Here is a 16,567-nt window from a genome sequence, read left to right as displayed (position 1 = left end):
TACTACGTACCTCAGTACTTACAGGAAAATTTTTCAATTATAATTATTATGGTCCACCGAGAAGCATTAGTTGAAGGCGTCAATAATTTCAAATTTATGCAACCGTGAAGAAGATTTTAGGCAATTTTATGAACAAATGAAAAATAAGGAAAATCATATTTAAGAAAATGCATTCTTTAGAAAAATACCAGTACTTGATGGTGGAGAAAATATGCTAAGAAATTGAGTAAAGTATGTGAAAATGCACTGAGAGTAAATACGTAAATACTCTGCCTATGTCATTTTTAGCATTCAGGTAATTGGTAAAAAGATGTTTTGTAAAATTTGGTATGTAAATATATATTTATGTTTTAATATATATTTTATTGTTATTTTTTGAAAAATAATGTTTAAATAGAATATCTCTGTCAAATACAATAGAACCAAGCTTTCAGTCAATAAATAAGTATATCTAAGAATTATACAATTTTAATTGTTTTTATTGTCTCCTTTTTGTTCTCAAAAATGCCCTGGTTTGGTCAATAAATAGGCCCACTAAGCCAGACTTTTTTTTTTTTAAAAAAAACAGTGGAGATTTCAGACTTTTGGTGAGAGAGACAGTAATTTGGCCGAGCGGAGTTGGAAAAAGCTTACAAAATATCATTGCTTCATATCAAAAACTGGTGAGATAAATGGATATTCTGAAAAGAAAGAATGGCTATAGCAGTCCCAAGTTTCTTTTGCCATCTGTGTCCATCCATCTTTATAACCTAGCACTATGCCCAGCATAATACCATACCTGTAGTAAGCCTCTAAGTAAGTGAGTGTGACAAAAAGGAACAGACATGCTTTACATGCAAGGAAACTTGCTACATACCTACAGGGGTGTGAAGGGCACAGTCCCTGCTTTTCAGAAGTTCTTCTATTAGGGAAAGCAAAAAGCCATAAAAATGAAACGTGAAATAAACTTTAAAGTAAAAAAAATTCTAAATGGGTCTGAAGATTAATTACAGCTTAGTTATTGCTGAAGTTATTTAGAACAGCTTTCCATGATGGTTAGTTACCTTAAAAAAAATAGGCTCACTAAATCAAGTTTCTGTAACTTCTCTCCCTATTGGGCAGAAATTATTTTAATTATTGTATTAGCAAATAGTTTAATGGAAATGATTAAACGATGTACATATCTCTTATTTAAAATGTTCTCTAAGCATATAATTTTACAACCATGAAACTGAAGGAGTCAACTTTTCCAATGACAATAATGTATGGCAAACAAGTTAAGTGGTAATTAAAATTGCTTAAGCAAACTAATATCAAAATTGTATCTTTTTAAAAATCAATTTTCATCACTCTAATTCTTGAGGATTTATACTCTTCTGCCTTTTTTGCTTGTGTTTTGGAAAAGAACCTCAGAATTTGCAACAAATGTGTTAAAGTTAAAGATTAAGATCAACAAACCTCAAATGCCATGGATAGCCAGGGAATAAACAGAATGGAAGAGTAAGCACAAGCACAATCCATTTTTCTAGTTAAGAGTGAGAACTAAACTTTGAAATTCCTGAAAACAGATGGGAGACTGGCTCAACATTTAAGAAATAAGCACATTTAAATTAATGGAGAATGGGAGGAAAGCTCATGGTTTTAGCATAAATAATAACATAATAAAGATACATTTCCTACTCCATCAGTTGACAGTACTTTCCCAGCAGAAATTTGGAATCTAATCCAGGTCCACGTGAATGCAAACAACTGGCTTGTCTAGTTCAAAAGTAACTGCCCTGTGGTCAGGTCCTCTAGGGCAGTTCATGTTATTCTGCATTCTGATCTCGACCATGGTCTTTTTCTCATATAGTGGCCTCTGTGGGTAATCAATCGGTCCAGAAGGGCAGGGGCCTGAGACCCAATCGTGATTGCTTTCAACCTCCATCTGGCCATGTCCTTCACATGAGGCAGGTGGGAACATCGCCCACACCCCTACGATTTTTAGTTTTACAACCTTCTACCCGGTCTTTACTTGCTTCTCTTAGCCCCAGACTGAGAAAGTTAAAGCATCGTTTTGTACAAATTGGAATTTAATAGATTGAAAGGGGACCCGGATGACAGGAATACAACGGGCCTGGAGTGGCCTTTGGGGACAAGAGGGTTAAGGGAGTGGCAAGGGGCAACTCTCCCAGCTCAACTGCCCCTCCTAGCATCGGACACGGCCCCCAAAGCCAGCGGAGTCCCTCAGCCTGGAAGACAAAGGAAGGCTCAGGGCCGACTGGTGAAGGGGGGGGGCAGCGACTCGCGTGAGCTTGGGGACGCGAGAACGCAGCCCCCGCCCCCTTCTCCGCCCCGTCCCCGAGAAAGGCGGAGCCCCGAGGCCGCCCCCAGAAAGGTCTCCCCGCGGCGCAGGCAGCGGGTCCCAGGCGGCTGCACACGCCCAGGCACGGTTGGCGACTGGACGGCGCGGTGGGGGAGGGGCGAGGCAAGGGGGCGGAGCCGGCGGCCGAAGAAAGGCCTGGCGGCCGGGAGGGGCGGGGCTTGTGCCGAAGGGGCGGGGCTGCTGGGCGGGGCGGAGCCGGCCGGTCCGGGGCTGCCTGAGACAGTCACTGCCCTGACGACGACGACGGCGGCGGCGGCGGCGGCGGTTGGCCATTGGGGGCTGGGAGGAGCACAGCCAAGGCTGCTGGGGCAGCTGGAACTGGCAGTTGCCGGGGGCCAAGAGGAGGATCTGGAACCCGGAGCGTGCTCCGGGCCGGGTGGAGGAAGCGGCTGCAGTTGGAGTCTGGGGAGCGCTGGCGGCGGCGGCGGCTTCTCAGCGAAGCAAGTGTCTGAAGCTGAGAGTCCTCGGCGGCGGCGGTGGCGGCGGCCGGGACCGAGGTAACCGAGGGGCGGCGGCGGCGGCGGTGGAAGCGAGGCCCCACGCTCAGGTCGGATTCTTGGGGGCATGTGCCTGGGGCTACGACCTGACCCACCCAGCCAGCCACCCTGTCCAGCCTCCGGCCCCAGACCCGACTTCTCCCGTCGTTCCGCCGCGGGCCGGGCGGGGGCGGGAGCGGCGCCCGGGGTAGGGGCGCGGAGCTGGACGCCGACCGGAGGCGACCCCTCCTCAAGGATTGGCAAGGACGTCGGGCACCCCCTCCCCCTTCAAAAGACACACCCCGACCTCGGGGCGGGGCGGGGTGTCGAGGCGTTCCCAGCCTTCTGGAAGGAAGACCTCGGTGTGGAGGCTGCACCTCCGTCCGTGGCCTCTCCAAGGTGGCCCCCCTGTGGCTCCTTGGGGCTGTTGAAACCAAAGGTGGTTCCCGTCGCTGGGAATCCCGGAGTTCCTTTTGTCTATCAGCTGAAACTAGAGGCCGGAACTGTAGGCGAACACCCACCAGTCCTGAAGCCCTCTGCTCCTTATCCCTTTCCTGCCTGGAGTGCATGCAGCCTTTTCTCCGGCCACAGTAGTAGATTTCATTCCTAACCCCCCTCCGAAACGTTCCCCCCTTCGGCTCAGAGGAAGGAAGGATTCCCATAGTACGTGTGTTTGGATTTATCTTTCATGTAAGCTCACCCGCCTTTTTTTCTTTCCAATCCATTCCCATCTAGCCACAACCCTGATAATCATCCCCTAGGTTTTTTGCAAACTATCAACAAAGAAGTGTGGCTAGTCGCGTAAACAGAGTCCTTGACTGGCTGGGCTGTGCAAGTTAATGGAGCTTCCTGAACTGGCGCTGTTCTACCAAGCTGGTTGGAAAGACCTTTTTGGCTAGAGTTAAGGATGTTACTGCATGTGCCTAAAGTCTTTTTTTTTTTTCCTTCTCCTTTCTACAGTGAGGTTTTAAAAATCCAGGGTAACTTGATTAAAGTGTAGCTGTTTGGGAAGCCTAACTATAGAGGCAGAAAAATACAGAAAGGAAAGTGTAGTTATGATTTGGGGGTAGTTGTCCAACTTTTTGAAACTGCCAAAGATGAAGTGAATGGATTTTTGATATTACTGTAACTGGTAAATTGTATTCTTTGATAAGTAAGCATTTAGCATGTGATATTTCGCACTGAGATATTTTTGTTTTATTTTAGTTACTGGTGGGAATTATTGATTACCTGGACATCTTAAACCGAGAAGCCTGTGAACAGGTTCATTAAGAATCTATCTTGAAAAATGCATTTTATGAATGCTTTGAATTAAGGAGGTGTTAACAGTGGTTTGCCATTTTTGCCACATAAGAGACAGTAATCTGAAACAGTTCCCTCCCTGGCAGTTGCCCATATACTTAAAGCTGGCAGGGTCTAGTACTTTGAGTGACTATACTTCAACAAGGAGTAGAGCACTAACAATCTACTGTATAAATGTAATCTCTTTGGTAGCATTTACTATAATGGACACCTTTTCTGCATCTAATTTTCAGATACAGACTTAACGCTTGCGATCTGGAAAAGCATTTTGTACAAATTGAAAGATTGGGCTTTCTCTTCAGTTTTCCAGATGTATTGTCTCATCTGCATACTTGAAACATCCACAATCACATAAACTCCAGATGAACCATGGAGTTTTGCGACCCATCAAGATATAGGAAAAGTGTTGGCCAAGGTTCGGAACCAGGCAGTTTTCCATCAGTTCAACAATTCATATAAACTAATATATTCTCTGCTGATGATCAGGAATAAAGAGCCAGATAAAGTCATGCACATTCTGTTGGCAGATGGACTATGTGGCTGTTGAATTTTACTGTAACTGGTTACTCTTGTCATTCAAAGTCAACTTAATATGCAAGTTACGTCCTAATGGATGTAAAGACCTGTGTTGATGTACCCAGATTCTAGCAAATGTTGACGCTAAGAAACCTATTATGACTAATCCTTGGGAAGAAAAAGTCTGCAAAATGGCTCAAACGAGTTTACTGCAGGGGAAGCAGTTTTACTGTAGGGAGTGGGTTTTCCACAAGCTTCAGCATTGCCTCCAGGAGAAAACTAACTGCTGCAACAGTGCTGTCAACACACCACCCCTTGTAGTGAATTCTGGGAATAATGCTAGTGTTGTCTCTGGAAAAGGAGCTGCCTGGGGTGTGTTATTGGTAGGAGGGCCTGGCAGTGGCAAGACAGCCTTATGCACTGAGCTCTTGTGGCCAAGTTCACCTACAAGCTTGCAGAGAGGTTTACATCGCCAGGCTTTGGCCTTTCATTTCTGCAAAGCCCAGGACTCTGATACTTTGTGTGTTGGAGGGTTTATTAGAGGTCTGGTTGCCCAGATCTGCCGCAGTGGACTTCTCCAAGGATATGAGGACAAGCTAAGGGATCCAGCAGTTCAAAGCCTCCTACAGCCCGGGGAATGTGAGAGAAACCCAGCTGAAGCATTTAAAAGGTAACAATAAGTATGTCATGGTGTTCTGGTTTCTGTGCAAAAATTAAAGTTTTTTTTAGTTTTTTTGTGTTTGTTTCTTAACTTTGCCAGTGCTTTTACTACCGCTGTATATTTGGGGATAATCTGTGGTTATGAATACACCTGTTTACTTTGTTGAAGGAAATAAAATTTAAGCTTTGTATTGTAAGGTTATGGATTAAAAGTATATCTTTTACTTGTTTAATAACAGAATGCGAAGCACTGAAGAAACTTAATTTGAGAGGTGTGGTATTCTTGCAGACTTTTTAATGTGTAAGTGCTGTCCAGTAAAATTCAGGGCAAATCTGTTATCTTTTGCTGTGAGCCATCAAAATCAGCGTTAGAATTGTTATATCATTCTTAAATTAATGAGGAAATAGGTTAGGCAATACCTGTATCACAAGTATGAGATGCCAGGTTTGATGGACAGTGTTCAATATGGAATCACTGTGTATGGAATCAATAATGCAGTCTTTAATATTAAACTTAACTTTTAAGAGACTTAAGTCTCTGTACATAAACAGCTCTTTTCCTCTTGACTTACTGCTTTTTCTGGAGATGCTATCACTAGTTGAAGAGCTGAGTTTTCATTTCTTATAAGTAATTTCATAAACTGCATTTATTGACACCTTAGAAAATGTTTCAAAGAGCTTATAGTCTAAGTTGAACTTAGTCTAACTAAATTATGTAATTATGCAATTTGTCTTATTGGAACTAGCTATGTAAATTTCTAATACCTTTACATATTTAAAATCAAGTCTGATAACTATATTTTTGATATATACTGATTCTAAGCAAATCTTTCTCTATAGTATCAGATTTTCTTGAAAAAGATCCTTCTACTCAGATGGATTTTCTGTAATTTTTTTTCCTGTGTGAATTTTAGTTACTCATTGAAGGGGAATAACAAGCAAATAGAGCTGTGTGTAAATTGATTTTTATTAATTTTGATTTTCTGATTGACAGAAGGAGCTAATCACTTTGTATTCCCAGTCTGTACTTGGTTAGGGAAAACCTAGTCTTTCCACTTGGACCATTTTGGTGCTCTTACTAATCTTCCACTGGATCTTTCAAAAACTTGGGTCACTTTCTTTTTCATTAAAGTAATGAATCATTAAATAAATTAGGTAACTTTGATATTGGAGAAGCTGTTCTGATAATTCACAGAGCTACATTTCCTTCAAGACTGCGAAGCAGTAAGATAACCATAGTCGAATGCAGACATGAGATCATAATTAAAAGTTAAAAAGAAATATTTCTACATAGTCTATGGCATTAGATGATCTAGGCCTCTGCTTTTGGACAAATAGTTAAGATTTCATTGTGGGTTTTATTAGTGACTGATTGACTTGTTAGATAAGTCCTTTAGAGAGTTTTGATAGGAATGTATTTTTGATAGGAATTTTATTTAGGCAGGGTTAGATGTAATTCAACAAGTAGACAATGGAGCAAAAGGTAATTATTTTCAAAGAGTTGCAATATTTTGAGGGAGACAGAGCTGGAGGTAATTATAACATGATGGGAGATGAAATATAAACAAAGAAAAGTATTTTTTTTTTCATTTTTGACAAAAACAACCTCCCAAACCAGTTTGTGTATTGTTACTTTCTTAACATCTAACACTTGATAATATTGATGGCTTCATATATTCATGTGTGAAACAATTTAGTAGAAATAGAAAATTGATAAAGGTAAATCTTAGTTCTTCACAGGTCCACAAAGTTGGGGAAATTTCAGAGTGATTCAGTAATTAATGCTTTTTATCTGCTTTTCTTCAGTTTTACTTCCTAATTTTTTATCCCTATTTTTTTTCCCCTTAATGATACTAGATACAGTATGTAGTGCGGCAAGCTAACTTCTTACATGAAGTCACGTAGCTAAGTGGTAACTTGTTAATTACCAGTTTTTTGAAATCACATTTTCTTCACGATAATTAAAGACTGAAAGGAACTTTATGTTAATCTTAAACTTCATGTTAAATATTGCTACTTCTTTTTCTTCTGACATGGTAGAGTATAGTGTGTTGATTCTGAGATTTAGTTGTCAAATTTCTTCTGACATCCATTCATTCTTACAGCAAATGTTTATTGAGAGCCTTTTGTGTTACGTGGAATTCAGATGTGGATAAATCAGTGAACCGAACAGACAAAATACCCTGTCTTCATGGAGCTTTAAGTTCTTACGCCAATATTTATCTTATTTCTATAAAAAGAAATAATATTGATACTTTGGGTATCAATATATAGATAATTGCTGTAGATGCAGCATGTGAACATTTTAACACAAATGGAATTAGATCATCTGTTGAAGAGAATGATGAATGAAGACACATTAATTTCTTATTTTTGTTCTTTTCCATTTTTCTTCGCTGGTTAAAGTGAAAAGCTATTGTTACTACATTTAGAATATATATATTTTATCTGTTTCTGTTGGTGGAACTAAGTTGATGACAATTACATTTTTACTTGTTTTGAGAACCAAATGCTGATTTCTTTCATTCTGCCTCCCACTTCAGGCTTTTATTGCAAAACTTTGCCTTTTGTGTTGAATTGTCTTTTCTAGAGTTAATGTCAGAGGTAGAGTTTCCTAGTAGTCCTCTAACTGTAAAACAAATTCCAGTTGTTTTTGACAGAAGAATCAAGGCACCTAAGTTATGGAATGAGGGAGGGGCTAGTGGTTTTAGATCGTGTGATTTGTTTAGAAGCACAACTGAAGATGGTTATTTTTTCAACCAGAAACTTCTTTCTGAACTTTACTATCATGGTCCTTGAACCCCCAAGGGCCTTTTTTGGAGAGTTAGACGGATGTGGAATGGAAGTACAAAGCTTTGTTCCTAGTGGATATCATTCTCTTTTATTTCTGGTTCACAATCTGCAAGGCCAGGTGTGAGTCAATTCTGTGTGTGACGTCAATTTTTCCGAGACGAGTAAAAAGATTTTGTTCTGTGTAATGTTGATAGGAATTAATTAAACATCTTCAGTGGTACCACAAATTAAGTGTAAATGGAATAAAATCATGATGAAGAATTAAGGATGAATGACTCTAAACTTTGAGAGTTTAGTAGAAAAGTCATCTGAGAAGTGGTGAAAGACAACAATGGCTTGTTAGAAAAGGATTGGGAGTTGGAAGACTGGACTGTGACCTTTGTTTTTATGTTGAATAAGAATCCTTGGGCTTCCCTGGTGGCGCAGTGGTTGAGAGTCCGCCTGCTGATGCAGGGGACACCGGTTCGTTCCCCGGTCGGTCCGGGAAGATCCCACATGCCGCAGAGCGGCTGGGTGCGTGAGCCATGGCCGCTGAGCCTGCGCGTCCCGAGCCTGTGCTCCGCAACGGGAGAGGCCACAACAGTGAGAGGCCCGCGTACCAAAAAAAAAAAGAATCCTTGAATGGTGAAATTTTCTTTCTAATCTTTTTATCTCCCTCTTGAACATTTTATAGTTCTTCACTGGTATCTCTTTAGATTTTTAACTTCTTTTGTAATTATTTATGCATACATGTTCTGTAATCTCCTCTATTAGGCATATGTTTCTTCGTGACATTATTCATGACTGATTAATATTTTATGCTTACCATAGCGCTTTGAACAGCACTTTGCATATCGTAAGTGCTAAATGATTATCATTTGAAGGAGTGAATAATACTACTTACCTATCTAGAATGTGCTTGAACCTGATTGAAGGACAGCTGAAGTGCTTGCATAAGAAAGGAAATTGAAATGTTATATCATTTAGGTCAGTTTTAAATGCAGACCAGACTGGTACAGTGATTATTAATTTATTAACCTGCTGTCTGCTCTTTAGCATGTATGAATGTGGATTGGTCCAGATAGTTTTACGTGGCCAGATGTCTGTCTTCTGTCTTAACTGTAGTATTAAGAGTATACTCCAAGTATTTTTGGCAAACTCAACAAAGGGGCAAAGAACAGAATGGGACTGGAACGTGTGCTTCCTTCTTACCCTCAGTTGTGGGGTATTTTCAAGGCAAAATATTTCCTTTCCATTATCTGTCTTGAATATCTAAGACTATTTAAGATAACCATCATTATCTATTCTTAAACATTGTCGGATTAAAAGGTCTTGTAAAGGTGTCTTTACAGTTCACATTTTGAATAAAATAAATGAAAATATAATTTTCATAATCAAAATTCTACATTTCTTTTAGTGTAATAGTGTCAGTTTCCACTGAGTTGTCTGTTGCTTCCAGCTCTTATGTTATTTTGACTTTGATATGGACTTCCATGCATTCAAACCCTTGCACTTTCCCTTCCTAAAATCTTTTCCTTTTACCCTAGCCTTTCTCTCTCTTTTATTCTTCATGTCTAAGTGCTGCTTCCTTTGGTTCCTGGTACCTTTGTCATTTGCTGAACTAGTCCTCAACATTTAATCAATTCTGTAGTGGCATAACATATTGCTCCGTATTTATACTGTTTAACATCAGCCACGTTCTTAATTCTGCTTGGCCATTTTTTTATTTACTTCTTGATAACTCAGACTTTATTTTGGATCAGAAAGAGTAAAGTAGTGCCCTATAGGTTGAATATATTTTTTATCCACTTCAGGAAATTTCACACACCTATCCAGATTTGGGGGTTTTCTTGAAAAAAAATTGGAAATTTTGATGGTATTAGCTTTTCATTTTTTTTTTGAAGCAATAATCTGGTGGCACTGTGTCAGCTGCTGTCTTTATGTGGGGCCTACACATTCTAATTTGATTCCGTCTCCTCCACTCTCTATTATTCTATCCCAAGACTACTTCGTTTGTTTATATATGCCAGCCTGGCTCCTGTGGGCATTTGCAAACGTGAACATGTTTTCTATTTCTCTGAGTAGAGAAACACTATAATTTTTATCTCCCCCCAAATTTGCTATTATATTATCTTGAATTTGTACATGCAAGTACTACTACTTCTTCCCTATCACCTCATTTTATCTTAGCGTACTAAAATCTGACTTCTACGTCTACATGTTCACAGAAAGATGTTTAAGCATAATAGCTTCTGAATCCACTACTCAGTCGATCTTTAGCCTTAGATGATATATGTTAGGACTTTCTTCATTATTTGTGCTTTCTTGCATTCAGAATCTCCTGTCTGACTGTATTCTTTGGTGGCCCTTCCTCTAGGTTCTCTCTGGCCATTTGTCCAACAAAGCTTCCTTAGATCTTCTCTCTTTGTATATACGCTCCTTCAGTAATTTTATTTACTTACATGGCTACCAATGCTCATGTCTAATGTGATAGCAATCAGATCTACATCAACAGCCTTTGTCTTCATTCTGATCAACATATATCTTTTCACTGGAGTGTCTGTCACCTTCCTCTGTTCAATCCAGCGTCTCTTTTAGCATTTCTCTTCGTTGACTCATTCATTCATTTCTTTTTTTTATATATAAATTTATTTATTATTTTATTTATTTATTTTCGGCTACTTTGGTTCCTTGTTGCTGTGAGCGGCTTTCTCTAGTTGCAGTGAGTGGGGGCTACTCTTCGTCGCAGTGCGTGGGCTTCTCGTTGCTGTGGCTTCTCTTATTACGGAGCACGGGCTCTAGGCATGTGGGCTTCAGGAGTTGTGGCACGCGGGCTCAGTAGTTGTGCCTCGCAGGCTCTAGAGCACAGGCTCAGTAGTTGTAGCACACGGGCTTAGTTGCCCCGCGGCATGTGGGATCTTCCTGGACCAGGGCTCGAACCTGTGTCCCCTGCATTGGCAGGCAGATTCTTAACCACTGCACCACCAGGGAAGCCGCATTCATTTCTTAAACAAATAATCAGCACCTGCTATGCGCCAGATGTGTGCTAATGTCCAGATACCAGGACTAAAGTGGTGAGCCAAACAGGACACTGAGCTCAGTGGGGGGAAATACATTGAACAAATAATCACAAAAATAAATGTAAAAATGGAGCTTTAGTAAGTGCTAAGAAGGAGGGACACAGGCTGATAAGGAAGCATGTAATATGAGGCTTGATCGTTGTCTTGGGTTCTGGGAAAACTGACTCTCTTATCTACGTTGTTCCATAATTACTCTTATTTCCTAGACCCTTTCTACTTAAAAGTATGATCTTAAGATCAACAATAGTGGCACCACCTGGGAGGTTATTATAAATGCAGAATCTTGAATCCACTGAACTGAATCTGCCTTTTAACAAGATTCCTAAGTGAATTCTGTGCACATTGAAGTTTGAGAAGCACTGCCCAGGCTAGATTCTAGAGTTTTCTTTGATTATTTTCTATTATATTTCTCTATTCTACGGTATTTAATCTTTTTCTTGGAATGGTTCTTGAATTCTTTTCCCCTAATCTAGAATTTTTGTTCATCACGTCCTGGGTGCTTTACTTAACCTTAGCCTCTCTATATGTAATTCATTTTGGTAACAGTTGGCCAATTAACTGTAGTAAAACAGTGCTTTCTTTAGGTCATTCCTCTGAGCCTGTGATAACCTCTACAACAAATTTAAATTTCTCTGCTTGGCTTTAAAAGCGCTTCATAATTTGGTTCTCTTCCATCTAAAGTATGTATCATGTTTCCAAACTTCACCAGAACACATTAAGCTCATTTATTCTTTCAAGAAATATTTTTAAGCATATGAGACAATGTTAAAGTCGACAAGAGATATGGATAAGAATAGTCTTATTTTTCTTAGTCTTTAGTAAGAACTTGATATACATAGTAAGGATATGGACCTTTTGTTTGTTATATATTTTGCAGATTTTTTTTTAGTTTGTTTTTTAGCCCTTTGTTTTTAGCAACTTTGCTTTTAGCAGTTTTGCTTTTTAGGAAATATCTATAAAGTATAATGGCTTCTATACAATGAAATGGTTTGATTTTATAAAGTAAATACTTATTTTTCTCCCCTTAAAAATAATCTTTGAAGTGTATTCTGATTGGTTGCCTGTCTTTACTGTCTAGTTGTTCTAGTGATGTCTTTGACCATACTATACAATTGTTTTAAATTTCAAACCAGGGCTTCCCTGGTGGCGCAGTGGTTGAGAGTCCGCCTGCCGATGCAGGGGAACCGGGTTCGTGCCCCGGTCTGGGAGGATCCCACATGCCGCGGAGCGACTGGGCCCGTGAGCCATGGCTGCTGAGCCTGCGCGTCTGGAGCCTGTGCTCTGCAACGGGAGCGGCCACGACAGTGAGAGGCCCGCATACCGAAAAAAAATAAATAAATAAAAATAAAATAAATTTCAAACCAGTTTCTTTCTTTCATGTCATCTTAATCTCAGAAATATGCCTAATGTCATTTTTTTTCTATAACACATGTAGTGTAGCTAAATATAGTCTTTGGTAATAAAGTAGAATTTGAAAATGTTCATGTAATTACTTAATAAAAATAGGTACTAATTAAGAGAACTAATTATATCTTACTTGTGGTTATCCTGAGCAATGATTTGGAACATTCCAAAAACTGGTGACCTTTTACAGTTGTGACTCATGATTTGAATATATAGACACTGGTGTGGATTGAATTATCTGCTTTTGTTCTTCTTCTCTCCGTGTATCCTTGGTCTTTGCCATGTGACATTGCAGTCCTTCTGCTAGAGGAGAAGCGTACCTCTCTGCCTTTTGATTTCGGCTCAGCCATGTGACTTGCTTTGGCCAGTGGGATGTTAGTAGACGTGACCCAAACAGAGGCTTAACATGTGCGTGAGTGATTGGGCTTGTCCTTTTTGTGTCTCATTACCTTCAGAAGAACATGTTCTGGCGAGCTTGTTGGTCCAAAGAAGATGAGGGAGATGTGGAGTAAACCAGACCCAAGTGGAAGCTTGACTCCACGCCTGGAGTACAATGAACTCATAGACACAGAAGTATAAATGATTGTTATTTCAAGCCACTGCGTTTTGGGGTGGTTGTGGTACATCACTGTTGTGGAAATAGCTAACAATACAAAAATTAAGGAAATAACATTTCAAATAGGAAATCGTTAATTTTCATCAAAAATCTAGGAGTCCTCATTGATTCTTCAATTTCACTCACCCCCTACACTCAATCCGTCAGGTACTTTTGTTCTGTTTCCAAGATAAAACAAATACCTCAACTTTTCTTCATCTCCATTGCTGTCACTCCCATTATCCCTTTCAGTGGTGTCCTAACTGGTCTTCTTCTTGCTATTGTTGTCCCTCTTATCTTCACAAAGCAGTTAAGGATAATCAGATCTTGTTAACTCTCTGCTTAAAACCTGCAGTTAGCTTCTCACTACCTTCAGAATAAAATCTAAGCTTTACATGGTCTAGCCCTTACCTAGCCTTTGACTTCAGCCTGTACTGTTTTCAGCCTTGTTCATTGGTTCTTCATCCACATTGTTCTTATTATTGGTCTGAAATAGGTCACCTTCTGGCCAGCAGATTTTTGTATGGCTACTTGCTCTGGTATCACTTAGTGCACCAGCTTTAATGTTACCTCCTCTGAGGTCTTCCCTTCTCCACTGACTCTTTACAAGTCTCCCCACCCGGTCATTTTCTTAAATCACAACATCCCACTTTGTTTTCTTTATTTCTTAATTTTCAGTGTCTATCATGATTGGAAATTATTTTATGCATTTGTTCACTTTGACTTTCTGTCTGCCTTCTGGAATGAGCAGAGTACTTGTCTGTCTTGTGTCTTTATATCTCCAGGGCTTAGAATATAGCAGAGACTCAGTATTTCCTGAATTAATGAGTAACTGTATTTTACTTTAAAACGTTATAATTTTGTCACATTGATAATTTGTATTGCTCAACCATATTCAGCTTTGAAATATTCTATTTTCCTGTGGAATAATACTATACATATAGATTATATAGTTATAGATGAAAAGTATCTAAAACCAGTATTTTTGATGATTTCATTAGTGTCAACAATTCATATTGAAATTAATTTTTATCAATGGAAAATCTTTTTAATAGCATCAGATTTATGTTATGTGACGTGAGTCATATGAGGTCATAAATCCATAGTTTCATCTGTAGAATTCTTATCATTCTTTCAGCCATTGTCATTTAAATTTCATATTCACTTAGAAAGGAGAAAAAAACTTTTGTAGCTTAAATCTCAGCTAATATGTTTGTTAAATTGCTACTTTAGGGAGAGAAGCAACTTGCAAACAGAGACCTTCACAGGAATTTAAAGGGAAAAAATAATGGTACTAAAGGGGAAGAAATTGTAGAAAATAAATTTACAGAGGAAATGATAGATTGCTCCTACCGCCAAAGGTTCAGTTATACAGGAAAGTTAATAAAATTGAAAAACAAAGATGCATGTACTTCCTCATTTTGCCATATTTGCTCTAAATCTGGGTTTCCTGTTTCTGTTTTAAAGAAAAAATAATCCACATTTGAAGCCACCCAGGTATGCCGTTAAGTCTGATCTACTCATACCCCGTAGGTGACCCCTCCTGTGAGTTTACTTTTTATGCCTATGTAGTTTGACCAGTTTATATACATAGGGAGATATATATGTATATACACAGACTTGTTACATGCTCTAGTTCTGTACATTTTTGATTCCACATCAGCAATTCTCAAACTTTTTTATTCTAGGTCCCCTTTATACTCTTGAAGATTATTGCACACACCAAAGAATTTGTTTATGTGGGTTGTATTTATAAATATTTGCTTATTTAAAATTTAAACTGATATTTAAATATGTATTAATATATTTAATAATAAATCTTTATCTATTAACATAAATAACATTTTAATGAAAGAATATACTGTCCAAGACCAAAAAAAAAAAAAAACCACTTAAAGAGTGGTGTTGTTTTACATTGTTTTGCAAATCTTTTTAATATTAGGCTTAATAAAAGACAGCTGGATTATCGTGGTTCTGTTTCTGCATGCAGTCTCTAGAAAACTCCACTTTATCCTTGAGAGAGAACAAGAGTGAAAAAGGCAAATGACATCTTAGTTTTATTATGACACTGAATAGGGGACTCCAAGGGATCCCCAGACTACAATGTGGAAACCATTGTTCTGTATAAATAGGACTGTGTTGCTGGCACTATTCTGCAACATTTTCTGTGTGACGCTTTTTTTTTATGTTTAGCCAAGTTTTTATATGTGGATCTACATGATTCACTTTACCATATGGTATATAATGTCATCCTTTATACTATAATTCATTTGTTGTCATGTTGATACTCATTTAAGATGTATTCAACTTTTCCAATTTAACAAAACAGTTACGAACATTCTTGGGTATTCTGATGTGCATATACTAGGAATAAAATAGTGAAGGGTGATTCGAGGTTGAATACTTAGAAGTGAAATTTTGGATTATAAGGTGTGTATATCCATCTTCAACTCTGAGGAGATAGTACCAACTACCCTTTAAAATTACATCAGTGTATCCTCTTGTAGTACTGTGTAATTTGAGTTTCCATTACTCTACCAGGTCACCAATACTTGCCATAATGTCAGAGTTCTTTATGTTCTGGAAAGTGAATGTGAAATGGTCCCTTATTTTAAATATCCTTGATCCTGTGGCTCGTAATTTTGCTTGTGAAATTTTTGTTTTGAAATGTACAAAAAAGAATAGAGTCAAATATATCAATCTTTTCTTTTTTAAAATTGTTTTAGTTCTCGTAACTTTAATAATTTTATTTATTCATTTATAAATTTATTTATTTTGGCTGCGTTGGATCTTCATTGCTGCCTGCGGGCTTTCTCTAGTTGCAGCGAGAGAGGGCTACTCTTCGTTGTGGTGCATGGGCTTCTCATTGTGGTGGCTTCTCTTGTTGCAGAGCACGGGCTCTAGGCGCGCTGGCTTCAGTAGTTGTGGCACGTGGCTCAGTAGTTGTGGCCCGTGGGCTCTAGAGCGCAGGCTCAGTAGTTGTGGCGCACGGGCTTGGTTGCTCCATGGCGTGTGGGATCTTCCTGGACCAGGGATCGAACCCTTGTCCCCTGCATTGGCAGGTGGATTCTTAACCACTTCGCCACCAGGGAAGTCCCTCAATCTTTTCTTTTTATGATTTCCTTTACACTTTGGCCTTTTTGGGTCTTAATATTTAAAAACTTGTTTTCTACTTGATTATTCTAGCAGCACTTGTTGAATGGCTCATCTTTCACTATTGATTTGTAATACCACTGCGGTGAGACACACACACACACACACACACACACGTATTTCCGAGTTCTCTATTTTACTTTGGTTTATTCGTTCATTCATTGATTTATCATATATGTATTAGATACCAGGAATGCGCCAGATGCCATTCTTAATACTGAGATGTAATAGTAAAAAAGAAGTGGCAAATATCCTCTGTGTTTAT

General features: G+C 39.0%; 1 protein-coding gene across 2 annotated transcripts in view; it reads left to right on the top strand.

Moving 5' to 3' along the window:
* The first annotated feature begins 2,611 nt into the window (after positions 1–2,611).
* ANKRD50 (ankyrin repeat domain containing 50) overlaps positions 2,612–16,567 on the top strand; it is a 40,979-nt gene continuing 27,023 nt past the window's right edge. Inside the window, exons 1-2 of one of the 2 annotated variants that reach the window (XM_060012957.1) lie at positions 2,612–2,841; positions 4,356–5,308. In XM_060012957.1, coding sequence (XP_059868940.1) covers positions 4,797–5,308 — 512 coding nt within the window. In that variant the 5' untranslated portion in view covers positions 2,612–2,841; positions 4,356–4,796. Of the gene's footprint in view, positions 2,892–4,355; positions 5,309–16,567 lie in introns of both variants that reach the window. The other variant, XM_060012959.1, reaches the window with a different exon arrangement.

Source organism: Delphinus delphis, chromosome 5 (assembly GCF_949987515.2).
Source record: "Delphinus delphis chromosome 5, mDelDel1.2, whole genome shotgun sequence".
NCBI classification, from domain to species: domain Eukaryota; kingdom Metazoa; phylum Chordata; class Mammalia; order Artiodactyla; family Delphinidae; genus Delphinus; species Delphinus delphis.
The sequence above is the reverse complement of the archived record's forward strand: the minus strand, read 5'-3'. Positions and strand labels throughout refer to the sequence as shown.